Source organism: Mchenga conophoros, linkage group LG23 (assembly GCF_057382185.1).
Source record: "Mchenga conophoros isolate Kocher_MC1m ecotype Shallow Benthic linkage group LG23, M_conophoros_male_GT1.1, whole genome shotgun sequence".
Lineage (NCBI taxonomy): Eukaryota > Metazoa > Chordata > Actinopteri > Cichliformes > Cichlidae > Mchenga > Mchenga conophoros.
This window is the reverse complement of record NC_140547.1, coordinates 13,221,837-13,242,676: the sequence shown is the minus strand read 5'-3', so window position 1 is coordinate 13,242,676 and position 20,840 is coordinate 13,221,837. Positions and strand designations below refer to the sequence as shown.

At 40.0% G+C, this 20,840-nt stretch overlaps 1 protein-coding gene across 3 annotated transcripts in view; it reads right to left on the bottom strand.

The window, feature by feature from the left end:
• Positions 1 to 20,840, bottom strand: part of nme7 (NME/NM23 family member 7) — a 23,600-nt gene extending 2,760 nt beyond the window's left edge. For all 3 annotated transcript variants that reach the window (XM_085264173.1, XM_085264175.1, XM_085264174.1), the window contains exons 1-10: positions 20,708 to 20,840; positions 18,561 to 18,662; positions 18,193 to 18,359; positions 16,543 to 16,653; positions 15,100 to 15,150; positions 14,772 to 14,979; positions 14,573 to 14,678; positions 8,242 to 8,306; positions 7,562 to 7,630; positions 6,720 to 6,821 (exon numbers count right to left, since the gene is read on the bottom strand). In XM_085264173.1, coding sequence (XP_085120299.1) covers positions 6,720 to 6,821; positions 7,562 to 7,630; positions 8,242 to 8,306; positions 14,573 to 14,678; positions 14,772 to 14,979; positions 15,100 to 15,150; positions 16,543 to 16,653; positions 18,193 to 18,359; positions 18,561 to 18,662; positions 20,708 to 20,710 — 984 coding nt within the window. In that variant the 5' untranslated portion in view covers positions 20,711 to 20,840. The remainder of the gene's footprint in view (positions 1 to 6,719; positions 6,822 to 7,561; positions 7,631 to 8,241; positions 8,307 to 14,572; positions 14,679 to 14,771; positions 14,980 to 15,099; positions 15,151 to 16,542; positions 16,654 to 18,192; positions 18,360 to 18,560; positions 18,663 to 20,707) is intronic.

Below are 20,840 nucleotides of genomic sequence, written 5' to 3'. Positions count from 1 at the left end.
GGCCTTCTTGAAACAAAGTCAATTGATTAAGAATTGATTAAGCTCAGAAAACACCCATGGATGTCCAGCATTCAACTCCAATTTTACAATCTACCAGTTTCTGATCAAGCACATGTTAGCATGCTAACAAGTAAGCAGACTTCCCTCGTCCTGGAGTGAGGGTTGTGGATCCCTGGAATAAGGCCTGTGGTTATGGTGAATCATAAAATACAACAGTAAAAACACCTTCAACATTCAGCATCATCATGCTAAATAGAAGCGGTTAACGGTGCATTAAAGTCGCGCACTTGCGGTACAGCTTATTTACAGCCTAACATTAACTTCTAAGTTCTTGCAACTGCGTTTATGGTTCAAATGAATTATACAACTGGAAATTTTTGTGGAGATTCTCCTCATCTCTGGAAGACAGCAGGAACATCAACAGGTCTCCTAATATGGCTGTTTGCTGAGTGTGCGTGCTGCTGGTGGGAAACACAGTATAACATCCTGTGCAGATCTGCAGTTTATGTGTCCCGTGCCACATGAGACTAAAGCCAGCGATGGCAAAGGGGAAGTCAGGGGAAGATTTACTTAGCAATAAAAGAATTCTTTGCAAAACACTGCTCTGTAATTGCATTATCTACCCATGAGTGGCCTGCTGTCAGTGTTTAATTTGATTTTAATGAGTCCCATAGTGTACCAGACTGATGCTCACATAACAACTGCTAACTCTGGTGGCCAGCAAAGACTCGGGCACAGGGACCTAGTGGTCACATGAACACACAGATATGCCTGATCCTTAACACCCTGCTGACTGTCCCACCCTGCTGAGAAGAGCAAGACATTGAACTGATACTTGAGTACACCCACTGTACTGCACTCTTTGAGCCTAAAGTCACGAATACTACAAAAAGTGAAGTGCTTAGATTGAGAGTTTTCTATCACCATTATTGAAGTTTTAGAAAATATATATTTTTTAATTAGACAAAACATTAAACACAGCCTCTAAAAAATGTAAGAAAAAAGAAATTTCAATAAGGCAGAAATTACACAGACAGAAAAAAAATAAAAGGGAAATAATCCAGTTCAGTGAGAGAAGGTCTACGTACAAACGAAAACAGTGTAAAAATCTGAAGTTACAATAAAAAGGCTCTACAAAAAAAATAAAACTGAATAAAACAGTGCAGGTTTGAAATTAAACCACAGAGATGAGGGAACAGATGACTGGCTGCTGTGTTATTTCTTTAAAAAAGGAAAAACTAAGCAGTGTATCCTGTCTTCGACCTCTATCCTTGCAGCTCTTTAGCTGGAAACGATTTCTTGTTTATCTTTTTCCTCTTTTATTTTCATTCCATGGAACAGATAAAAGAGAAGCAGATCCTGAAGCTGCTGCCAAAATGAAATATGGGCACGGACGTCTCAGTAGGCCAACTTTAAAAGGAACAACGAACGTGTCTGGTTACAGTTTCCATCGTTAGGGTTTTGGGTGCTCTAAACTGGACTAAATTTAGCACGGAGACCTCTACAGAGAAGCCGATACTTTTTTCCACTAAACCATTACGCCTCAAAAATCAATAGGAAAAGCATATTTTTCACCATTACAATGCAGGGCTGGTTTGATAGCCTTGTGTAACGGGAAGTTTGGGCCTGTCGGATCATCTCTTACAGTAATATCTTTAGTTGGAACACAGTGGCCATCCATGCTGCTTGTGTATAATCTAAGAAAGTAAAGCTGTATAGACGACCGTTGTGTCTGTCCACTCTGATAAGAGGACACATCACAAGACACGGTGCAATCTTATGACTGAGTGAGTGCAGCGCAGGGAAGCTGAAGGGTGGAGGTGTGAATATACCAGCGCTCTTTATGCCTAGTTAATGCACTTGGCTGTATATTCGAATCGTTTCTGCTCCCTCCTGTATGGAAACACTGGGATTAAATTGATCTAGCATCCACTCTGGCATGATGAAGTGGGTTCGAGGTCATTGAATCTGTGCTGTGTATAGATTAGTCAAACAGAATTAAATCAATAGTCTATTCTTACCACAAACAACTGACCCTTAACTATGAATAGACTTGTGGGGGTGACAGTGTTTGTGCAGTCTAATCTGTCAGCCTGATAGTGACGTCGGGAGTGTCTTTACGCACACATGCACGCACACGTACGCACACACTACGTTTGATAAGAAAACATTCCCTACTGTGCCCGCTGTTTGAAGAATAACGACGTCTACGGGGGTAAAAACCATGATTTTTGTCAATATTTAATCTTCATTATTTAACTAAACCGAACTGTAAATATTTGCCAGAAAATTCTAATTTTTTAAAAAACTGGAGTGTTGAAACTTTGGACAGATTCAAGAAAAAAGAAATCAAGCATCAATGCATTTTTGAGTTTTAATTTGTATGAGGTGACATAAAGGTCTTAGAAACTACAATATGGTTACTAAAACGTAAAAAAACTCTGACTTTCTGCTTCCAACATTATGAGTGAAATGCAAACCATTTCCAATCTACTGTTGTACTTTTGACTGAGCTGCTCATATATTTTTGTGTGCATTGATGATGTGGTCAAACTCTGTACAGACTGGACTGGCTGGATTTAGCTACATGTGCCTGTCCACAGAAAACGAGCAGAGCGGGCAGCGGTTCCTGGGATAGATTGTGGGGTTGTGCTTGCAGAGCTGGTTCTAATGTTAGCCTGTAATGTTGGGCACTCAACCATTTATCCAGTTTTAAACTATAAGGAGGCATGGACAGTGTTTTTGTATAATTAAGGAAGTAATAAAGTACTCGGTAATCAGATTAAGCATGACCTATGCACGTGAGCATCAGTTGCATAACAGAATGAGAGCGCGTCCCATATCTGATGATGGTTGTGTGTGAAGTGTAATAAGAGTTTCGGGTTATTGTCCTCATAAAGTACCCCACCCAGTGCCACTGAAATCATCTGCACGTGAAACTTAAATCTCACATCTCTAATATTATCCAGCCTTTTCCCGTTTCTGTCAGCCAGTAATTTGTAACCGTTAATACACGCTTTCATTTTCATCCCGTCTAGATCACTTTAACTCACTTGTCAGTGCATGTTTCAGTTCTTTGTTCAGTTGATGCATAACAAAAGCCAGTGGGTGATCAGCCCCGTTCCTGCTTTCTTTCACTGTCTTCCAGTGAAATTTGGAATTTATTTTAAAATTGAATTAAATCCATTCAAGGCCATCCGCTCATACAGCAGACCTGCTGACGCCTTAAACCTGTGCTCAAACCTACAGTAGAAAATTTTACATCTTTTAAATGGGTCTTCTTGACCAGAAGGCCATCTTGGCTTAAGCTGATCTGGAAACAAAAAGGGTGCACTTGATTTATATCACAACACAAAAATGGCAAAAGTCAAATCCTTTGACGTGTTTTCTTGTTCTTCTGAAGCTGCAGAAGCCAAAATTGTAACTGAAATTAAAATCCAGCTAATCATCCAGCCCTGACTTTCTTCTCAGAGACCTCTGCCCTTATGTGACTAATCTGATGGATCACAGAGGTGAACTCTTCTGAAGAGCAGGAGTGCTGATGTTTAGGTGATTTGTCAGATTATAACGAGGTGAGAGTGAGGCCATGTGGTGATTAAACTGTTTGACCTCCCAGTTAGTCAGAAAACTCTGAAGCAATCAAAGCGGTTAGAGTCCTGTATGGGGCAAGAGGGCTAAAAAGAAATGACAGCAGCTCAGTGAACAGTCTCCTCAGACTAATCGGAACCACAGCTGCAAAAGTTATGCATTATATTTATTAGCTTTATAGTTACTTTTCAACTAAGTTAGATCTTAGATTGCATTTACTCATTTCAGTTTGGAAATGTTTCGTTTTTAATGTGGATTTTTATTGTATTTTCGTTAGTTTGTACATTTTGTGTTTGTTTTGTTTTCATTCCTACTTTTAGTTTTTTGTTAACTACAATAACTATTAATCTTTGTTAGGGTCAATGAAATAATTTCCCCATTAATCTAAACACATTTCTTCTTCTGTTGGGTTATTCCATATAAATCAGACAAATCTGAAAAGGTTTGTAGTAGCCAACTGATTCTTCAATAAGTTGAATATTTTAACCGGATCAATGGAAAGTTTTCTTTCACCCTATGAACATTTTAATGAGTAATGGGCTGAAATTGTACAATCCTCATCATTTCATAAATACACCTGGTGACAGACTGAATTTTGGTAACAGAACTTAAACGTGTTTTTTCAGCCTGAAAATTTCATGTGGTCATCCTCCTGTACTTTTCAAGTTATGAGGGTTCAAAAATGCTGGGGGAAAAAAATCAAAAAGTACCAAATCTGGACAGACACCTGTACGCTAGACCTGTATTCTACACTCAACAAAAATATAAACGCAACACCTTTGTTACTGCTCCCATTCCCCATGGGATGGACGTAGAGACCTAAAATTCATTCCAGATACACAATATAACCATCCCTCCCAAACAGTGGTCACAAATCAGTCCAAATGTGTGGTAGTGGGCACATCTGCTATATTGAGATAATCCATCCCACCTCACAGGTGTGCCACATCAGGATGCTGATCTGACATCATGAGTAGTGCACAGGTGTACCTCAGACTGCCCACAACAAAAGGCCACCCTGGAATGTGCAGTTTTTTGCGCTATTGGGGGTCTGGGGACCCAGAACCGGTCAGTATCTGGTGTGACCACCATTTGCCTCATGCAGTGCAACACATCGTCGCATGGAGTCTATCAGATTGTCAATTGTGGCCTGTGGAATGTTGGTCCACTCCACTTCAATGGCTGTGCGAGGTTGTTGGATATTCGTGGGAACTGGTACACGCTGTCGTATACGCCGGTCAAGCACATCCCGAACATGCTCAATGCGTGACATGTCCGGTGAGTATGCTGGCCATGCAAGAACTGGGACATTCTCAGCTGCCATCTGCCCTGAACAATATGAACCATGATTCATCCGTGAAGCGCACACCTCTCCAACGTGCCAGACGCCATCGAATGTGAGCATTTGCCCACACAAGTCTGTTACGGCGACGAGCTGGAGTCAGGTCAAGACCCCGATGAGGACGACGGGCATGCAGTTGAGCGTCCCTGAGACGGTTTCTGACAGTTTGTGCAGAAATTGTTTGGTTGTGCAAACCAATTGTTCCAGCAGCTGTCTGGGTGGCTGGTCTCAGACGATCTTGGAGGTGAACCTGCTGGATGTGGAGGTCCTGGGCTGGTGTGGTTACACGAGGTCTGCGGTTGTGAGGCCGGTTGGATGTGCTGCCATATTCTCTGAAACGCCTGTGGAGACGGGTTATGGTTGAGAAATGAACATTCAATGCACGGGCGACAGATCTGGTTGACATTCCTGCTGTCAGCATGCCAATTGCACGCTCCCTCATTGCTTGTGGCATCTGTGGCATTTTGCTGTGAGACAAAACTGCACATTCCAGGGTGGCCTTTTGTTGTGGGCAGTCTGAGGTACACCTGTGCACTACTCATGATGTCAGATCAGCATCCTGATGTGGCACACCTGTGAGGTGGGATGGATTATTTCAATATAGCAGATGTGCCCACTACCACACATTTGGACTGATTTGTGACCACTGTTTGGGAGGGATGGTTATATTGTGTATCTGGAATGAATTTTAGGTCTCTACGTCCATCCCATGGGGAATGGGAGCAGTAACAAAGGTGTTGCGTTTATATTTTTGTTGAGTGTATTTAGAATAATGTGTTATAAACTGAGCAGTGGAAAACACATCTTTATTTCGACATCAATGAGCAGCGGCGTAGAGTCATGTGCCCTGGAACGCATTAGCTAATTAACTTTAGCCTTAAATCTTCAGCAGAGCTGATTACAAGTGAAAAACAAGTTGAGTGTTTGATATTTTAAGAAGAATCACAGCTGAGTTGTCAGCAGCTGCTGCACCTGTAGCGGGTGCAGGTGTGGAGTCTGTCACTGTTATGGCAACCGAGCAGAGCGTCAGATCATCAGATTTCACATCACACACCAGCATAGTCACGCAGCTCGGGCTTCATTAACACACACACACACACACACACACACACACACACACACACACACACACACACACACACACACACACACACACACACACACACACACTCAAATATTTTTTTATCTGTCTAGTCTGACAACAAACAAAAGCTTTAAAAAAACCTGAGCTATGTATTATTTTTCCTGTAAGCAGCATTGAACCAAATAGTGAGCTCAGTCTAAATTAGAAATATCAGGGTTCTCCTTCACTGCTGTCCGGCTGCCAGCTTTAATTACTTCTCAGCAGATGTTTCCCAAAGAAGGTGAATAAGAAGAAGGTGCAGAAGATTTAGCCAAGCAAACGGGTATGTAAGGCTGCACAAAGAAAGGGGGAGGAGCGCGAATATAATTGTCTAAACTGGATCTACTCAGGACAATAAAAAGTAAAGCCACAGCAGAGAAATGTTATCTCTTAAGACGAGATACTTACCGTTTAATGCTGAACAACTTAAGACCTTTATAAAAGGAGGATTTATCGCTGGGCTGCTGGATTACTTAAAGCTAGGTGCATGTGTGTGTTACATGTTGTATAATCACTTCATTTTTTTGTGAAGAGGACATTTGGAAAACTCCCATTTAAAGACAGGCTGATGGATGGATAATCGTTTGCAGAGAATATTGATGAACATTTTGACATTTCACTTGTTGAACAGGCTGCTCCTGCAGAATTTAAACAGGAAACACTCACCGGATCAGCAGGGCCACAGAACTCCCTGAAGGTCTTTGGTGCGTCTGTGCCATGAATCTCCAGGGCCATGCAGGGTCCAGAGCACAGCTCGGTCACCATGTTCTGCGGGAACCAAGCGGAATTAAAACCCACCTAGTGCTATTGTTTTGGAGTGACACTGTGTACTTATATTATTATATTATATTTATAAACATAAGACTTCCTGCTAAGTTTAGAAAATATGTTTCTATAATTTGATTCCAGATATTGGTCGCACTCATCCTCCTTGTGCTTGCTGCTGTGGGTGAATATTATCAGGTGTCCAAAAACACTCCCGTGAGTGCACGTTTGAGAATCGTTTCATTTTTGCTGCCACACATGCATCACAAGGCTGACACTAAAGACGTATCTCTGACTTAACAGCAGTATCTGACGCTATTGGCGCCATTATTACATAATGTCTCCTATCAGCTCCTATCAGTTCATTTTACACAAACTAATGATGTAAACAACTAAGATTACTAATCATCTGTATGCATTACTAATATACATTCAGTAAAAATAAATATTTACTCAAGTTCAACATTCAGTTTGTTTATTAATGATGATTATCATAAAATGTGTGTTTTTTGGGTTTTTTTGTTAACTTAGATCAGTTTACATACTCATTATAGCAACAATCAAAAACTGAGCTTCAAATATGGGCTGCTGGCTGGGAATCTGACACGCCTTGTTACTCTCTGAGGACCTTATGACTTCCTTATCGCACAGAATTTGTGTTGGTGTCATCAAAAGTAGCAAGGGGCAGGGCAGTGATTCTAGGGCTTCCTGTGAGGGCACAACAAGGCAGTGTTTATACTCACAGGATACTCTGTGACGATGCCGTTGTAGACTTCATAGAACTCTTCGGCGTTCACCCGGTCCATGTTGAACTGCGAGGAAAAATGATTAGACATGAAAAACAAGTAGGAAATTACAAATGGAGATAACACTCCAGGAAATGACAGATGAAAAATAAAAGGATACAGACAAGAAAAATTTAGCTTTAATCAAATGGACAGACTTCACTCAGTTAGGATGCTCTGTGCTTATCTTCTGTTACTTTCTGACTCTGTGTATGATGCCGTACCCAAGTACTCCTGGGAAAACACCTGTATAATTTTGCTCAGTGCAGACGCTTGGTAAGAATGTCTCCTCTCTGCTTGTGTTTAACATCGCATCTATTTGATTGCAAATTCAGATCAAGGATTTTAGCAGAAAATCTTGTTTCCTGGAATTCTTTTTCCACTTATCAGGGACCTGTTATTTTCATTTCCAGGTCCATATTTTTACGACTTAGGCTCTTCTAGAATAGCTCTGCATGATTCACAGTTCAGATTGTCTGAAACAAGCAGTTTTAGCTTCCTTTAAGAATGCTTTCTATCCCCATCTTTATTGACAAAGTATGTGTGCACAGGCCTTATTACTTTAAACTCTGGTATATTTCATATGAACATCTACCATTACCACTAATTTGCATGAGGACCAGTGGAAGAAGATTTACCATCTGAAGAGCTGAGATCTCAAATCCACCAGCGGATATGGAGTTCAGGATCTTCCCAGCCAGACCTGTGGATATATCAGAACAGTTCATATCTGCAATCTTCTATAATCTTTCTGTCAAGTTTACCCAGGCTGATAAGTGAAGTCTATAGTGGGGCAATAAAACCTGGAGTGAGATCCAAAACAAACAGCCTCTGCAGCAGCAGCATGATTACCTGATTAATATTCTGAAGTTAAGAGTTATTATTAGTAAACATGCAGTGAAGCCATCATAAAGCGAGTGTTTATTTTGCAGTGACCTCAGTTTTTCCTTTGCATTGAGATTGTGTTATGAGCATCCCGTTAGTGGAAAAATGATTTTCTTCCTGACAGCCTACTATTTAGAAAAAGGTGCACGTCTCATTGCGGCCATCTATTACTGTAAAATCTGGCAGAGCTGCAGTGACAGTGAAGGTCAGACTGATGCAGACACATAACTGAATGAGGGCGCCAGTCCCATAATCTCAGTCTGACTTCCTGATAAAATGTCGTCTGTGTGCTCGTCAGACCGGACTTTCCATTAACTCTAAACGCCACCGTGTGGATTCATGACTTGCACTTTTGGCATCGATGAGTCTCCTTCAGTCCAGTTGTGAGGGAAGGAAGCAGCTCCCGCGTCCTCTGTGCCCTCCCCAGGCAGCAGCCGGTTCAGGATCGGCACACGCTCTCAGCAGCTGGTGCTGTTGCTAGGAGATCATATTCTGGGTGCCTGGCAACAGTAGCTTCTCTGTTCCAGTCATGTCTGAGTCACCACTTCCTTCATCACTGATGTGATTGGCTGAGTCCTTCCTTCAAATGTAGCTGTCACGTCAATTAGCCTTTTAAGTGATCCCCGAGGGATCGGGGCTGTTTGGGCACTGATGATCTCAGTTTGGTCTCAGCTGCAGCAGCAGAACATGGACGGATGTACAATTTTCTAAATTCAGTTTAATAAAATTCTTAATTATTCTAAGCATTAATAAAAAATAAAAAAAAAGGGGGGGAGGGGACATATAACTTTAAAAGTTGCATTTTTGAAATTTAACACAAATAATTTACAGGACAATATGCACTTACAGGCCAAATTCAATTATCCTTACGGATGATGCTATAGGATAAATGTCTTTGTGATTTTCTATTAAAATGTATTTTGGAGTTTTAAATTTTTTTGAATTTGATTTTTTTAATCTCAAGAAATAAAAGGAAGCTGAACTAACAACACTAAACTTCGGTGTTCAAAATTACTTACTATTATTCTTTATTTTATAACCAATTTCTGATCCTGAACTAGTTTCATATCTCATTGTTAATTGGAAATCTGAAAAATAAAAAAGTAAACTGTCAGATGATCAAAACGAATTAATGAAATTGCAAAGGAAAGGTACTGAAGACACTTAAAAACCAAAACTATATAAGCTGAAGTTGACTAAAGTTACATTTAACAGGAAGACACAAACAAAACATATAAACAAAAACATTTTAATAATTCTCTCTCTCTCATTTCTGTTCAGGCCTCTGGTAGAGCACCTGAGCGCATAATTATTGCTATTATCCACATATTTTCAAATTTACTGACTAACCGGAAAGAAGAAGAAAAAAGCAGCAAGAAGCATTATTATTTTTTGATTAAGATGCCAAATTTAGGGCTGTCAACGTTAATGCGTTAACCCGTCATCACGATTAAAAATTTTTAACACAATTAACCCATCTGGAGTGCAGAATGGACAAACTTTGGACAAACTGCCTGAAATGCGTTGACAGAGACATTTCAGGGATTAGATGGGCTAGTTGCATTAAAAATTTTAATCATGTTAATTGTGATGACGTGTTAATGTTGACAGCCCTAGCCAAATTACAGTTATTTATGCCAATCCTGAACAGAAAACTAACTTTTCAGGGTTCACTGTCATACTTGATTAATATCTGACTTGTCAAACACTTCCAGTGTCCCAGCTAATATTTGGGTATAAGTAATGAGGTAACCAGAGAAGTTTCGAACACATTCCTAAAATTTGTATGTTTTCCTTTTTTATGACAGATGATCTAATAAAGTTGGAAAGCACTGTACAGATCGTATATCAATATATCAATAAATATACCGATACACATATTTAGATACAGTGTACGTGTCCAGCAGTTTCCCCCCCCATTCTTTTAAATGCATTTCACTGCTTTATGACTATCTTACTCAGCTCTACATAACTGTTCAATATCTGTTGCTACAAAAAATGATTTGACTTCAACAAATGCAGACCTGATTTTGAGGCGACTGCCCCTTTAAATATCAGAAAACAAATGAGCGAAAAAAAAAGTTATTGTGCCTACAGCACAGCTTTCCCAGCATTATGTCAGCAAATACCTGCTAAGCCACCAAACCACAATGAGCACAGAGAAATTTGTGGCTGGACTTTGAGAGATTGTGCAAGATCCTCCTTAAATAAAGATAAACAGTCTGTACTGTAACAACGTAAAACAAAAAGTTCTTGAAAGCTAAACAGAGTGAAAACAGCCTAAATAACAGAGCAGAGGTACCAGGGTTAACCCTAACCCTTCTTTTTTTTTTACCCAAACAATAAATAAATAAGAGTATAACACAGGGGAGAGCTTTTTAAAATAATTAAAGTGGACTTAATTACAACAGCATCAATGTGTACAGTCAGCACTAAATGAGCAGCTCCATCATAAGCCACAAGTCTTCATTCACACATACTTCACATCTGAGGTCATTTACTGCAGCAGCAGATTGCGAGATTAACAGTTGCTCAACGAAACCCTAAAGAAACCAAAGAAAGCCTGAGTGCAAGTTATGCAAGTTTTTTTTTTCCCATTTCACGCGTTCTCTCCCACGCATGTTTCACAACATTTGAACAAGTCACAGCAGGGAGACCACAGGTGTAACGTTAACAATGGCACCATTCCCTTTAGGTGTGGCAGGAAGTCATACAAGAGAGCAGCATGCAATTCAGCAGGGTGTTGGCGCACACACACACACAAACACACACACACACGTGTGTGCGTTTTAAAAATGTCCCCCAAGGAGAATGGTCTGCACTGTGGAATAAAACATCTCTTAACCAGAAACACTACGTTCCTCTCACCAACCCTCTAGGCCACAACATCAGAGTTTTACTGACCTGTGGAAAAAAACAGGAATCCAATTTTCTTAACTTGAGAAAAATGTACTTGTTGCACCCAGGTTCAGTCTGTCTCAGTCTTCTTGTTCCTCAACTCATCCTTGCTGTTTTAAACCATCTTGCTGGGTTTAACATCTTATCTGCACTTGAAATCAATTTTACAGTCTCCATGCATCTCTTTCTGTTTTTCCATTAATGTAAAAAGTACCGACAGCAGGAAAGATGTGTTTGCAAGACTTTACAGGTGGAAGCCTAACTGTGAAGTTTAGAAATGCCGTCACTGGAAAGGCCATGAGCTGGTCAAACAGCCCCATGCCACAGGTGGTTAACCTGTGCCTTAACAGAATGCAGTTTCAGTCTGGTCCACAACAGTAAGTGTAAGTAAGATAAGGTATACTTACTTTACTACTACTTGGGGAAAATATAACTAAGACTTTGTTCTGGGACTTCTAGAGAAAGCAGCAACACAGAACAGATCATCAATGACAGCTGGGGCGGAGGTGGGTTGCAAAGCAGTTTGCAGTTGCAGTACTTACTGAGTACAAATTAAAGCACCTTAAATAACACGCCACACGCAACGTTAGCCAGTTAGATTTATAGAAAGGTATCAGCTGATGTGGACTGGCACTGAGATCAGCTGATCTGCTCAGATTGTGGGAGAGCTGTGCGGTGCCTGAACTAACACTATCCTTGGTTAATGGTATTATTTTTGCTGTTCCAGAAATTTTTTTAAAAATATAACCTGTAATGGAAATGGATTTTTAACCCAGCTCAAACATTTTACGTTTTGTTTAATCAGATTTGGGTGGAATTTTTCTTTTAGGAAGGTGCTTAGTTTAGCCTGAAATAACTGTCAACACGGCTGTCTAGTGGCAGGATTTGTTTCTAGAAGGACTTTGTTATAACTAAGGCTGAAAGGAATGCCATTATTGGTTACTTGCATTTACAGCAATAACAGGGAGCCTGGTCCAATCTGATACTAAACAAATGACCACTGAGGACAAACACTTGAGGCTAAATGAGGAATAAATTGAATTAATTCATGAGGGACCCCAGTGAGCTTGTTTACTCTAATGCACAGCGCTCCAGGACAACGAGCCCAGGTCTCTCCTCAATCAACAACTCTGTGTATGCATACTTCAGCTCTTATCCAGAGAATTTCAGATTTCACAGGTCAGAGCTCCAGAGGCATGCACTGTGAAAAGGGATCAGGGCAGGGATTTGGAAAAATCCAAATCCAAATGTGGTAACCACGCAGTGCCTCCTTGTGACACAAGCACAATAACAGTCATGCATGGAATGAGTGTCAACCAACAGTACTCTTGTGCAAGTATTTATGGTAAAACTGATTATTTAGATCAGTGGTTTCCAAACTGTGTTCATCGAGGTTGAAAACTCAGGACTGCTGTGGGACTTTGTGACAACTATATATTATTTCAACTTCTCAAAAAATAACAACTTCATTGTTAGTATTTATAAAAATCCTTCAAAAGAGAATCAACAGTCTGTCTGCACAGCTGTAAGGCAGAGGGAATTATGACACATGAAAGGTCCTGACTATTAGTGAGAAGGTTAATGTCACAGGAGTCAGTTCCTTGTGTTGAGGGAACCAAAAGGGAACACCAGTGCAGGTGACCCTACAATTAAATACAATAAGAAAGAAAACCACTGCAAAAGCTACATGTGTCAACATCACGTCAAACTAGCTAAAAAGGCACTCCCTCAGAGAGAAACCTTTTAAAAGATTTCCCAGAACCAAAAGCTTCAGACCTCTTTGTCTTTTTTGTAAGAGCGATTGGAGGTAAGGTATGAGGAGGAGCCAGAGCACAAACTAAACAAACCCTCAAAAAAAACCAAAAAAACCCCAAAACAAAGCTGTAAGTTGGGTAGGAGGTGCATGAAAGGGGCACACACGCTTTCCTAAATACTTCACACTTTATATAAACAGAACATGGTGACAATAAATGACAGAGAAAATGTCAAGTCTGTCTTCACTGACTTTCTCATCCAATGGATGGACTCCAACTCCACCATGTTTAACTGGAGTTTGCGACAGAAGTTTTTGTTCTGTTCTGCAGCCTGAGTGAACCCGGGAAACTGGCACCTGAACCAGATACAGGGATTAAGCTAGCAACGTTCCACTTAGTGGATGACTTGTTCTACCTCAACCTACTGGTAGGGAAACAGGAAGAGCTGAACAAGGATTGCCCAACAGTAAATTCTCAAATGATTAAATAAATAAATAAATAAATAAATAAATAAATGTCACACATTATACCTGAGCCCTATGTGAGGGAAACCCTGAATAAAAGATTAAAGCAAAATGTGTTATTTTATTAATAGCAGATGTTAGCCAGGTTTTTCTTTATAATAGTCTGACTATTATTGATTGACTATAGTCTGACTATTAGATTAATTTAAGTAAATTAACTAAGTTAACTCTAAGATCTGGAGGCAATCAGGCTGCCTGAATATTAGTACTTACGCTGATATTTCAGGTTTCAGTGGTGTTAAATGTTCTAAACATTGGTTGTTTTTCTATTTTAGGCTTCAGCTCATGTACACTGGTCTAATTATTTTTGGTATTTTTGCTGTGTAACTAGTCAATGCTGATTGTTCTGCTGTTTGTCTTAGCCAGGACATGCTTGCAAAAGACATTTTTAATCTCAAGAGTCCTTTTATCCTGAAAATAAAAAAATAAAATAAAGATCTATGCTCTTCATACAGTAACAAAACAGAAAAAGAGTCAACTTATGGGTTAGTTTGCAATTTGTATTGTTACCTTCTTTCAGTCTTGCAGGCCTGTATTTTATTTTATAAAATAAACACATTGTAAGTCATATGCTGAAAGGCAGCATGAACACGGGTTCAGTCCCCCCCGGACTGTTTCCAGTGTGCCATCTCAACTTGGGCTTTCTCTATTGCCCCGTCAAATAAAGGCTGAAAAAATGCCCCCAGCAAAAAAAAAGACTTAAACTTTTTTTAAGTTTAAGTCTATTCTGAAGAAGTCTGCCACATCTAACCAAATTCATGGATTTTAACATGTTTCAGCACTTTTTGTGAGCTGATGAATTTGTGGCTAACTGCTTGTATCCAATTCAGTCTGCTGAAATTTTGCTGTGGTGTGTGATTTGGTTCACCTTCAGGTGCAGCTACTGTTAGTAATTGTGTTCTCCTTACCTTCGGATATGGCGTGGGGTTTGATGATGCAGCATGTGCAGTCCGTAAAGGCGGCTGTGTTAGAGGGACCGTGCCCAATCGTGGAAGGGAAGAAAAATTCAGTTTCCTAACAAGAATAAAAACACTTTGATCACGTCTGGGCTACCAGGGCACATGTGAGGATGAATAAAGTCTGGAGGTCACAGAGTAACATCCTCACTCTCGCTGCTGCAGCGGGTGAGTCGGAGCCATGCCCGACATTTTTGATGCCATCTGTTCCAAATTGGGCACGGACGCTCTGTGGCGCCTCCCTCCGCGCCACAGCAGGGTCTGAAGTTCCCAAGAGCCCCCTCCAGATAGACATGGCCTCATCACCCATCAGCTCCATGGCAACCACCGGGCCCGAGGACATAAACTGCACTAGGTTACTGCGAAATGGAGCAACGTGTTTGTTTACATTTACTGTTAGGATTACTTTGAATAATATTTTTTTGCTATCAGATATCTTTTCTACTGAAATTTGAGGCATCATTCACCGGGGCACTCACTTAAAGAACGGCTTGCCTTGATGTTCAGTGTAAAAGTCAGCTGCCTGGCTCCTGCAACGCAAGAAACCCATAAAACAATGAGTAAATGAGCAGAAAAATGACGCTGTTTACTGACAGAGACATTCATAGAGGTCATCAGTCTTCTTATCTCCCAGCTTTTTATCTGCGGTAATAAACTCATTCTACAATCATACTATTTAAATAAAGTGACATTTCAACATCAACATTAATTTCATGTCCTTGGATTTTGGGAAGTAAATGATGGGCACTCTCCCCCGCCCCCCAACCATGATTCCACCAAGGCTAGACATAGAAATTCCACAATTTCAAATGTGTAGGTGATAAGAGTTATGATTAATAAACTGGTACCAATTACAGAAAAATATTCTGAGCGTTTACTACTCAGAAGAGGTTTTTTTTTTACAGTACATTTTGCTTAAAATATGCAAATAATTGACCCAGTTATAAGTTCTGCTACTTCTGGGAAGCAAAATGAAATGTAAAACTTCTGAATTTTATTACAGGCAATGCCAAAGGCGGCAGTAAATTCAAACCTTGAGCCTACAGTGGATTAAGTGGAGGATGTTCATGTTAAACATGGTCAAAGTTTCTAATAATGAGGTTAGGGTGTGCACAGTAATCCCTTTGAGCCAAAAGGGCTCACAGGGCTGCAGACTGCTGTAAATGCTCACACAGTTTTTCCACTCTTGGATCTGTGTTTTTGTGTTTTTGAGACATGTCATAAAAAGGGGATATCCTTGGATTTGATGATCTGACTCCACAAATTTAAAGCAGAAGGATGTTTAGATGCAGAAACAGCAGGTTACAGACAAATGCATAGACAAAATGCTGTACATAAACCCCAGGTATTTAACTTATACAAATACAAAATAATCAATAAAAAAAAGGTTAATTTTATGCAGAAGAGTGAACAGATGAGTCAAAGACCACTCATTTTATGTGAGCATTCTCAGAGACTTGAACATAAAGAGAAAGTTGATACCACCGTTGTGATATGACTGTTATCCCGGACTGGGCTTTTAGGTCTTGTTGAGCCATCACAGAAATCCCAGATATGTTCAATGTCTTTGTTGTATAACCCCTCAACTCAAAGTTCACTCAACTTAACAAGCATTATACTTCAAACTGTACTTTCAAATTAAACACAGAAAGATCAGATCAGGGTGAGACTGGGCTAATGTTGTGAGGTCATCCACCTGATAAAATTGCTAGTGTTTAATAAAAATCAGACCTTGTTTGCCTCTTGGCTCGCCATATGTTCCTAATGTGTGTGAGAACGGAGAGCCATCCGTCTGTTTATACAAGGACACTGGCACCAAACTGCCCGTGTTTCCCTCTCCAACAGCTTGTTTGATACTTTCCCACAGTGAGATTATTAGTATTATTATTTTTGGATGTTTGGCAGAGAGGCTGTGACTTTACCACGTGAGCTTTGTCATCTTGGCTTTGGTCACTATCAGGTTGGAGGAGTAGATCAGCTCAAGGATATCTCCGATCTTGGTGACTACGTCTGGCTTTATCAAAGCAAGCGTTCTGGAGACACAGGGAGAGGAGAGGGAAAATAAGAGATGCGATTGGACAGCAGATATCACAGCCAACAGAAGGCTGCACATTAGCACACTCAGGACACAAACAAAATAATGTAGGTACAGTGAATACAAAAAGTCTACACAGTTATAGTACCAGGTTTGTGTGATATTCAAGATAAATAATTTGAATTTTTCCACCTTTGATGTGACCTTTAGCCTGTCAAATAAAAAATAAATAAATCTTTTAAGGGGGAAAAAAGTGAAAACTTACAATAAACTGGTAGAATAAACATCCACACCCTCAAACTAACAGATATTTAAAAATCCTCACTAAATTACAGTATTCAGCCTTTTAAGTTCGTGTCATTGCAGCACATTTAGACCTCCACTATTGGCCCACTTTTCCTCACAAAGGAGCTCCAAATCTGTCAAATTGTGAGGGCGCCTTCTCTGCACAGCCCTCTTCAGATCCTCCCACAAACCTCTAGCTGGATTCAGATCTGGGCTCTGGGTCATTCCAAACGTTTAATCCGACCTTCAGAGGGGTTGTTGTGCTGATAGCTGAAACTCTTCAGCTTTCTAGCGGACATCTGAGGGTTGTGTGCTAACTGACTTGACTAGCTAACTGACTGGTATTTAAAATTGGTCACCTAGACCGAGGCTCCAGTTCCACCTATAGAACCCCTAAAGCATTATGCCGCCCCCACCGTACTTCACCATGGGGATGGTATTGTGTGGTCATGGGCAGCGTAGTTTGTGGAATTATGGCCATAAAGTTCAACCTTGTTCTCATCAGACCAAAACACAGCTTCAGACATATGAAAAACACAGTTAATGTTGTCACCTGTGGTGCACAGGAAGTTTCTGTCAGAAATTCTTGCAGCTTGTTTAATGTTCCTGCAGGTCTCTTGGTGTCCTCCCCGACCAGTTTTCTTCTTCCTCCTCTTCAGCATTGATCATCTTTCAACTATCCAGTTGCTGGTGATGTCACTATTGAGCCATATTTTCTCCACTTATCGATGTCCATCTTCACAGTGTCCCGTATCTTTGTAGTGCTCCTGTTACTTCTCTACTGATCTTTATTGATTTACAGTCACTTCAGAGCATTCACCCTCCCCTACTGTATACTATACTTCATTGTAGATTTCGTTTTAAATAGATAATCTTTATCCGCCCAATATCAACAAAGTCATTCATAACCCAGCACTGGAAACTCTCACTTATAAAAGCATTCAAGCCTTTAATTCAGTACTTTGTTATACAGCTCCATAGATAAGTCTTTACAGTGTTTGCACACCTGGATTTAGTCTTTCCATATACATTTTATTCTGTGTCTACACAGCTTGTCAACATTTATAAAAATCACAGATTTCAACACTCAAGAGCAAACAGCTTTGTTGTAATCTCTTCGTGGGTGTTTTTAATGTCTGTCAGCAGGTTACAGTTAAAGGATTTATTTGTAAGGCCATAACTTTCCAAATAGATCAATCGTGTCTACATGGGTAGACACCCCCCCAAATGTAAGTTAGATGAATGATCATACCTTTCTTTTTTACTGCCGAGTTTGTTTGCTGTGTACTGATCCCCATAATCGATCAGATATAGCTGTCGTGAGAACACGTTCACTCGATTCCCAATAAATAAGTCCTCCTGATGCATGTCATTGTATTTGGTCCTTCTCAGAAATATCCGCTGGTTCTTTACATCAAACTGTAAAACAGGTATATTTTTCAGAAATGCTAAAGACAAAATCTGAAATTTTCATCAATATGGAGTTAATTAAAACAAATAAGCTATTTACATTTTCCACTACAAGGTATTCATATTCTGGATTAAAAAAAGAACATTCATAAACACACCTTCAGGCAGAAAAAAGAGAGACAAAAAGTAAGCACTGGAGCAAAAGCGTACCATTTCTACTGAGCCATCTCTGGGGTAGTAAAACAGTTGGTAACGCCGCAGGAGGGCGGAGGTGGGGTCATACCACTCAGTAAGAAAGGCAAACCGGTCCTCCTGAAAATAAATAAATAAATAAGTATAACTTAAATATTAAGCTTCTTTCTGCAAAGGAGAATTTCTGGCAACCCCCAAAAAGCCAAAAGAAAATATTTTTTCACCCACATGATTTAATTTCCTCCATTTCTCATTATAAAATGATCAAGAATAACACAAAATTGACCATTTATTTCAAAAACTGAAACTAACTAACTTATGAGGACAAATCATGTGTGTTTTTTCAACCCCAAAGGCCCAGTTTGAGCCAGGAAAACCCTGAATCTGTGCCAACAAATAAAACATACTGAGCTTTTAAAAGGTCGCCTGAAACCACAGGCCAATGTTCAGGTGAATGCGCAAGCCTCACAGATGTAAACTAGGAGGCATGAATCCACACAGTTCAGGTTTATTTTTACATTTTGGTCCATTTCCACAAATGTATTTATTAACAGAAAACGAATGCAGTACATAAGGTGGTCAATATTTACAAAATCTGGCTTTTTACAAACCAAAGGCGTCTGTTATTAATAAGCACAGAAATGTTATGACTCAATATGATCAAGTATGCTCACCTGACTAGTAGCAGACTTTATTCAGTTCACCTTGTCAACCAAAAACAATTCAGTAAACACGGATAACGATTGGTTAGCACTGTTGCCACTAAGCAACACAAGCCTGGATTTGGTTTGCAGGTCACTTCCTGCAGATCAGACCTTTCGCCAAACGAAAACATTTCGAGCATCACAAAACCAAAAATACCACAAAGAAGATCATTTTTTGGTTGTTCTACAGCGAATAAAATATGGGCTCATGAGATTTGCAAATATTGCATTCTGCATTCTGTCTTCCATCTTCAGGACAAGTTTGCATTTCCACACTCCTTATCTTCCTCATGACATTTCCTATTAAGATTAAGCAGTTAGGAAGACACAGGAAGTGATTTCACAGACTATTTCGCTGCAGTGATTGTCCTAATCACCGCCAGGCCAGTGTTATCATGTTTAAAGGATGATTTGCTGAAGGTGTCTCCTGGTCTTCTGCTCATCATTAATCCAATTGGTTTTGCAAAGAAAATGTTCCCTATCTCTTGCCCCACTGCTTCATGAAGCCTGGGGATGATCCGGGTCTTATCCCGAACAAGCAAAACATCAGTGCTACTATTACTTTCTTAGTTTGTATATTCAAAGCAGTGCTCCTTCAATGTGGGATGGCACCACTGGAAAGGCACAGAGGCAGTAAAAAGTAGGATAAATGAATACAATTTCTTCAAGGACAAATAAATCAGTAACAGTGTTTTGGTGCTGTTAGTCTGATTAATTAAGAAAAATTCAAAGTGGGTTATTTTTTCATAATAAATGACTGCCCTCCTCCTCCTTTCTTCGATTAGCTCTTAAAATATCAGTAATATCATTACTTTGTAATGTTTTATGTTTTCAATTATTTTTAAGATGCTCAGAATTTTCTTCCTCTCATATTCTGTATCATTGCATTTTGTTTTCTTTAAAGTATCTGCACCCACCTCCTACAGGTGCTACACAAATATAATTTGATTGATTGATTAACCAGTCTGCAGTTTAGCATTAATCAGTCGTCTAACGCACCGTGTGAGAGATAAGGATGTCTCTCACAACTAAAAGCTCAGACCACCTCCTCCACTCAGCCTAGTCAATCGAATAAACAGAAAACATGGGCACCAGCTGAATGGATAGAAACTCTTTGAGCAGAAACATGTTTGATGCCAGGTATACCAACATTAAAAGCACCTGCTCAGCTACACCTTTAGCTAATTTAATCATAGCTGATGTTCACCGTTAGACATTAACCACACAGCTACCTGTAGTATCTGTAGTTAAACTGTGTATAAGCCATAAATGATATTTTTAAAGGAGCTAACGGCTAACCCGTTAGCCTGAAGCACTGATGTTTAGAACTGCTCGGCAAGCTTGTGTTTATTATGCTAACAGTAGCAAACAGCAACCTGTTTCAGGCTCTAACGGAAGTTTTTACCTTCACCGAAGCCCTCACGCCCCCCGGTTTGATGACATGAGGGAATCTTTACTCACCATCTTTTAAAACATCCCTGTAAACTCTGTGTGACAGCACACTGTTGTTAGCTAGCAAACATTAGCCGTACTTCGTTTCTATAGTAACTGCAGAGGTGCATTCACGTGTTCATGGGAAGTCTGACCTTTCAGC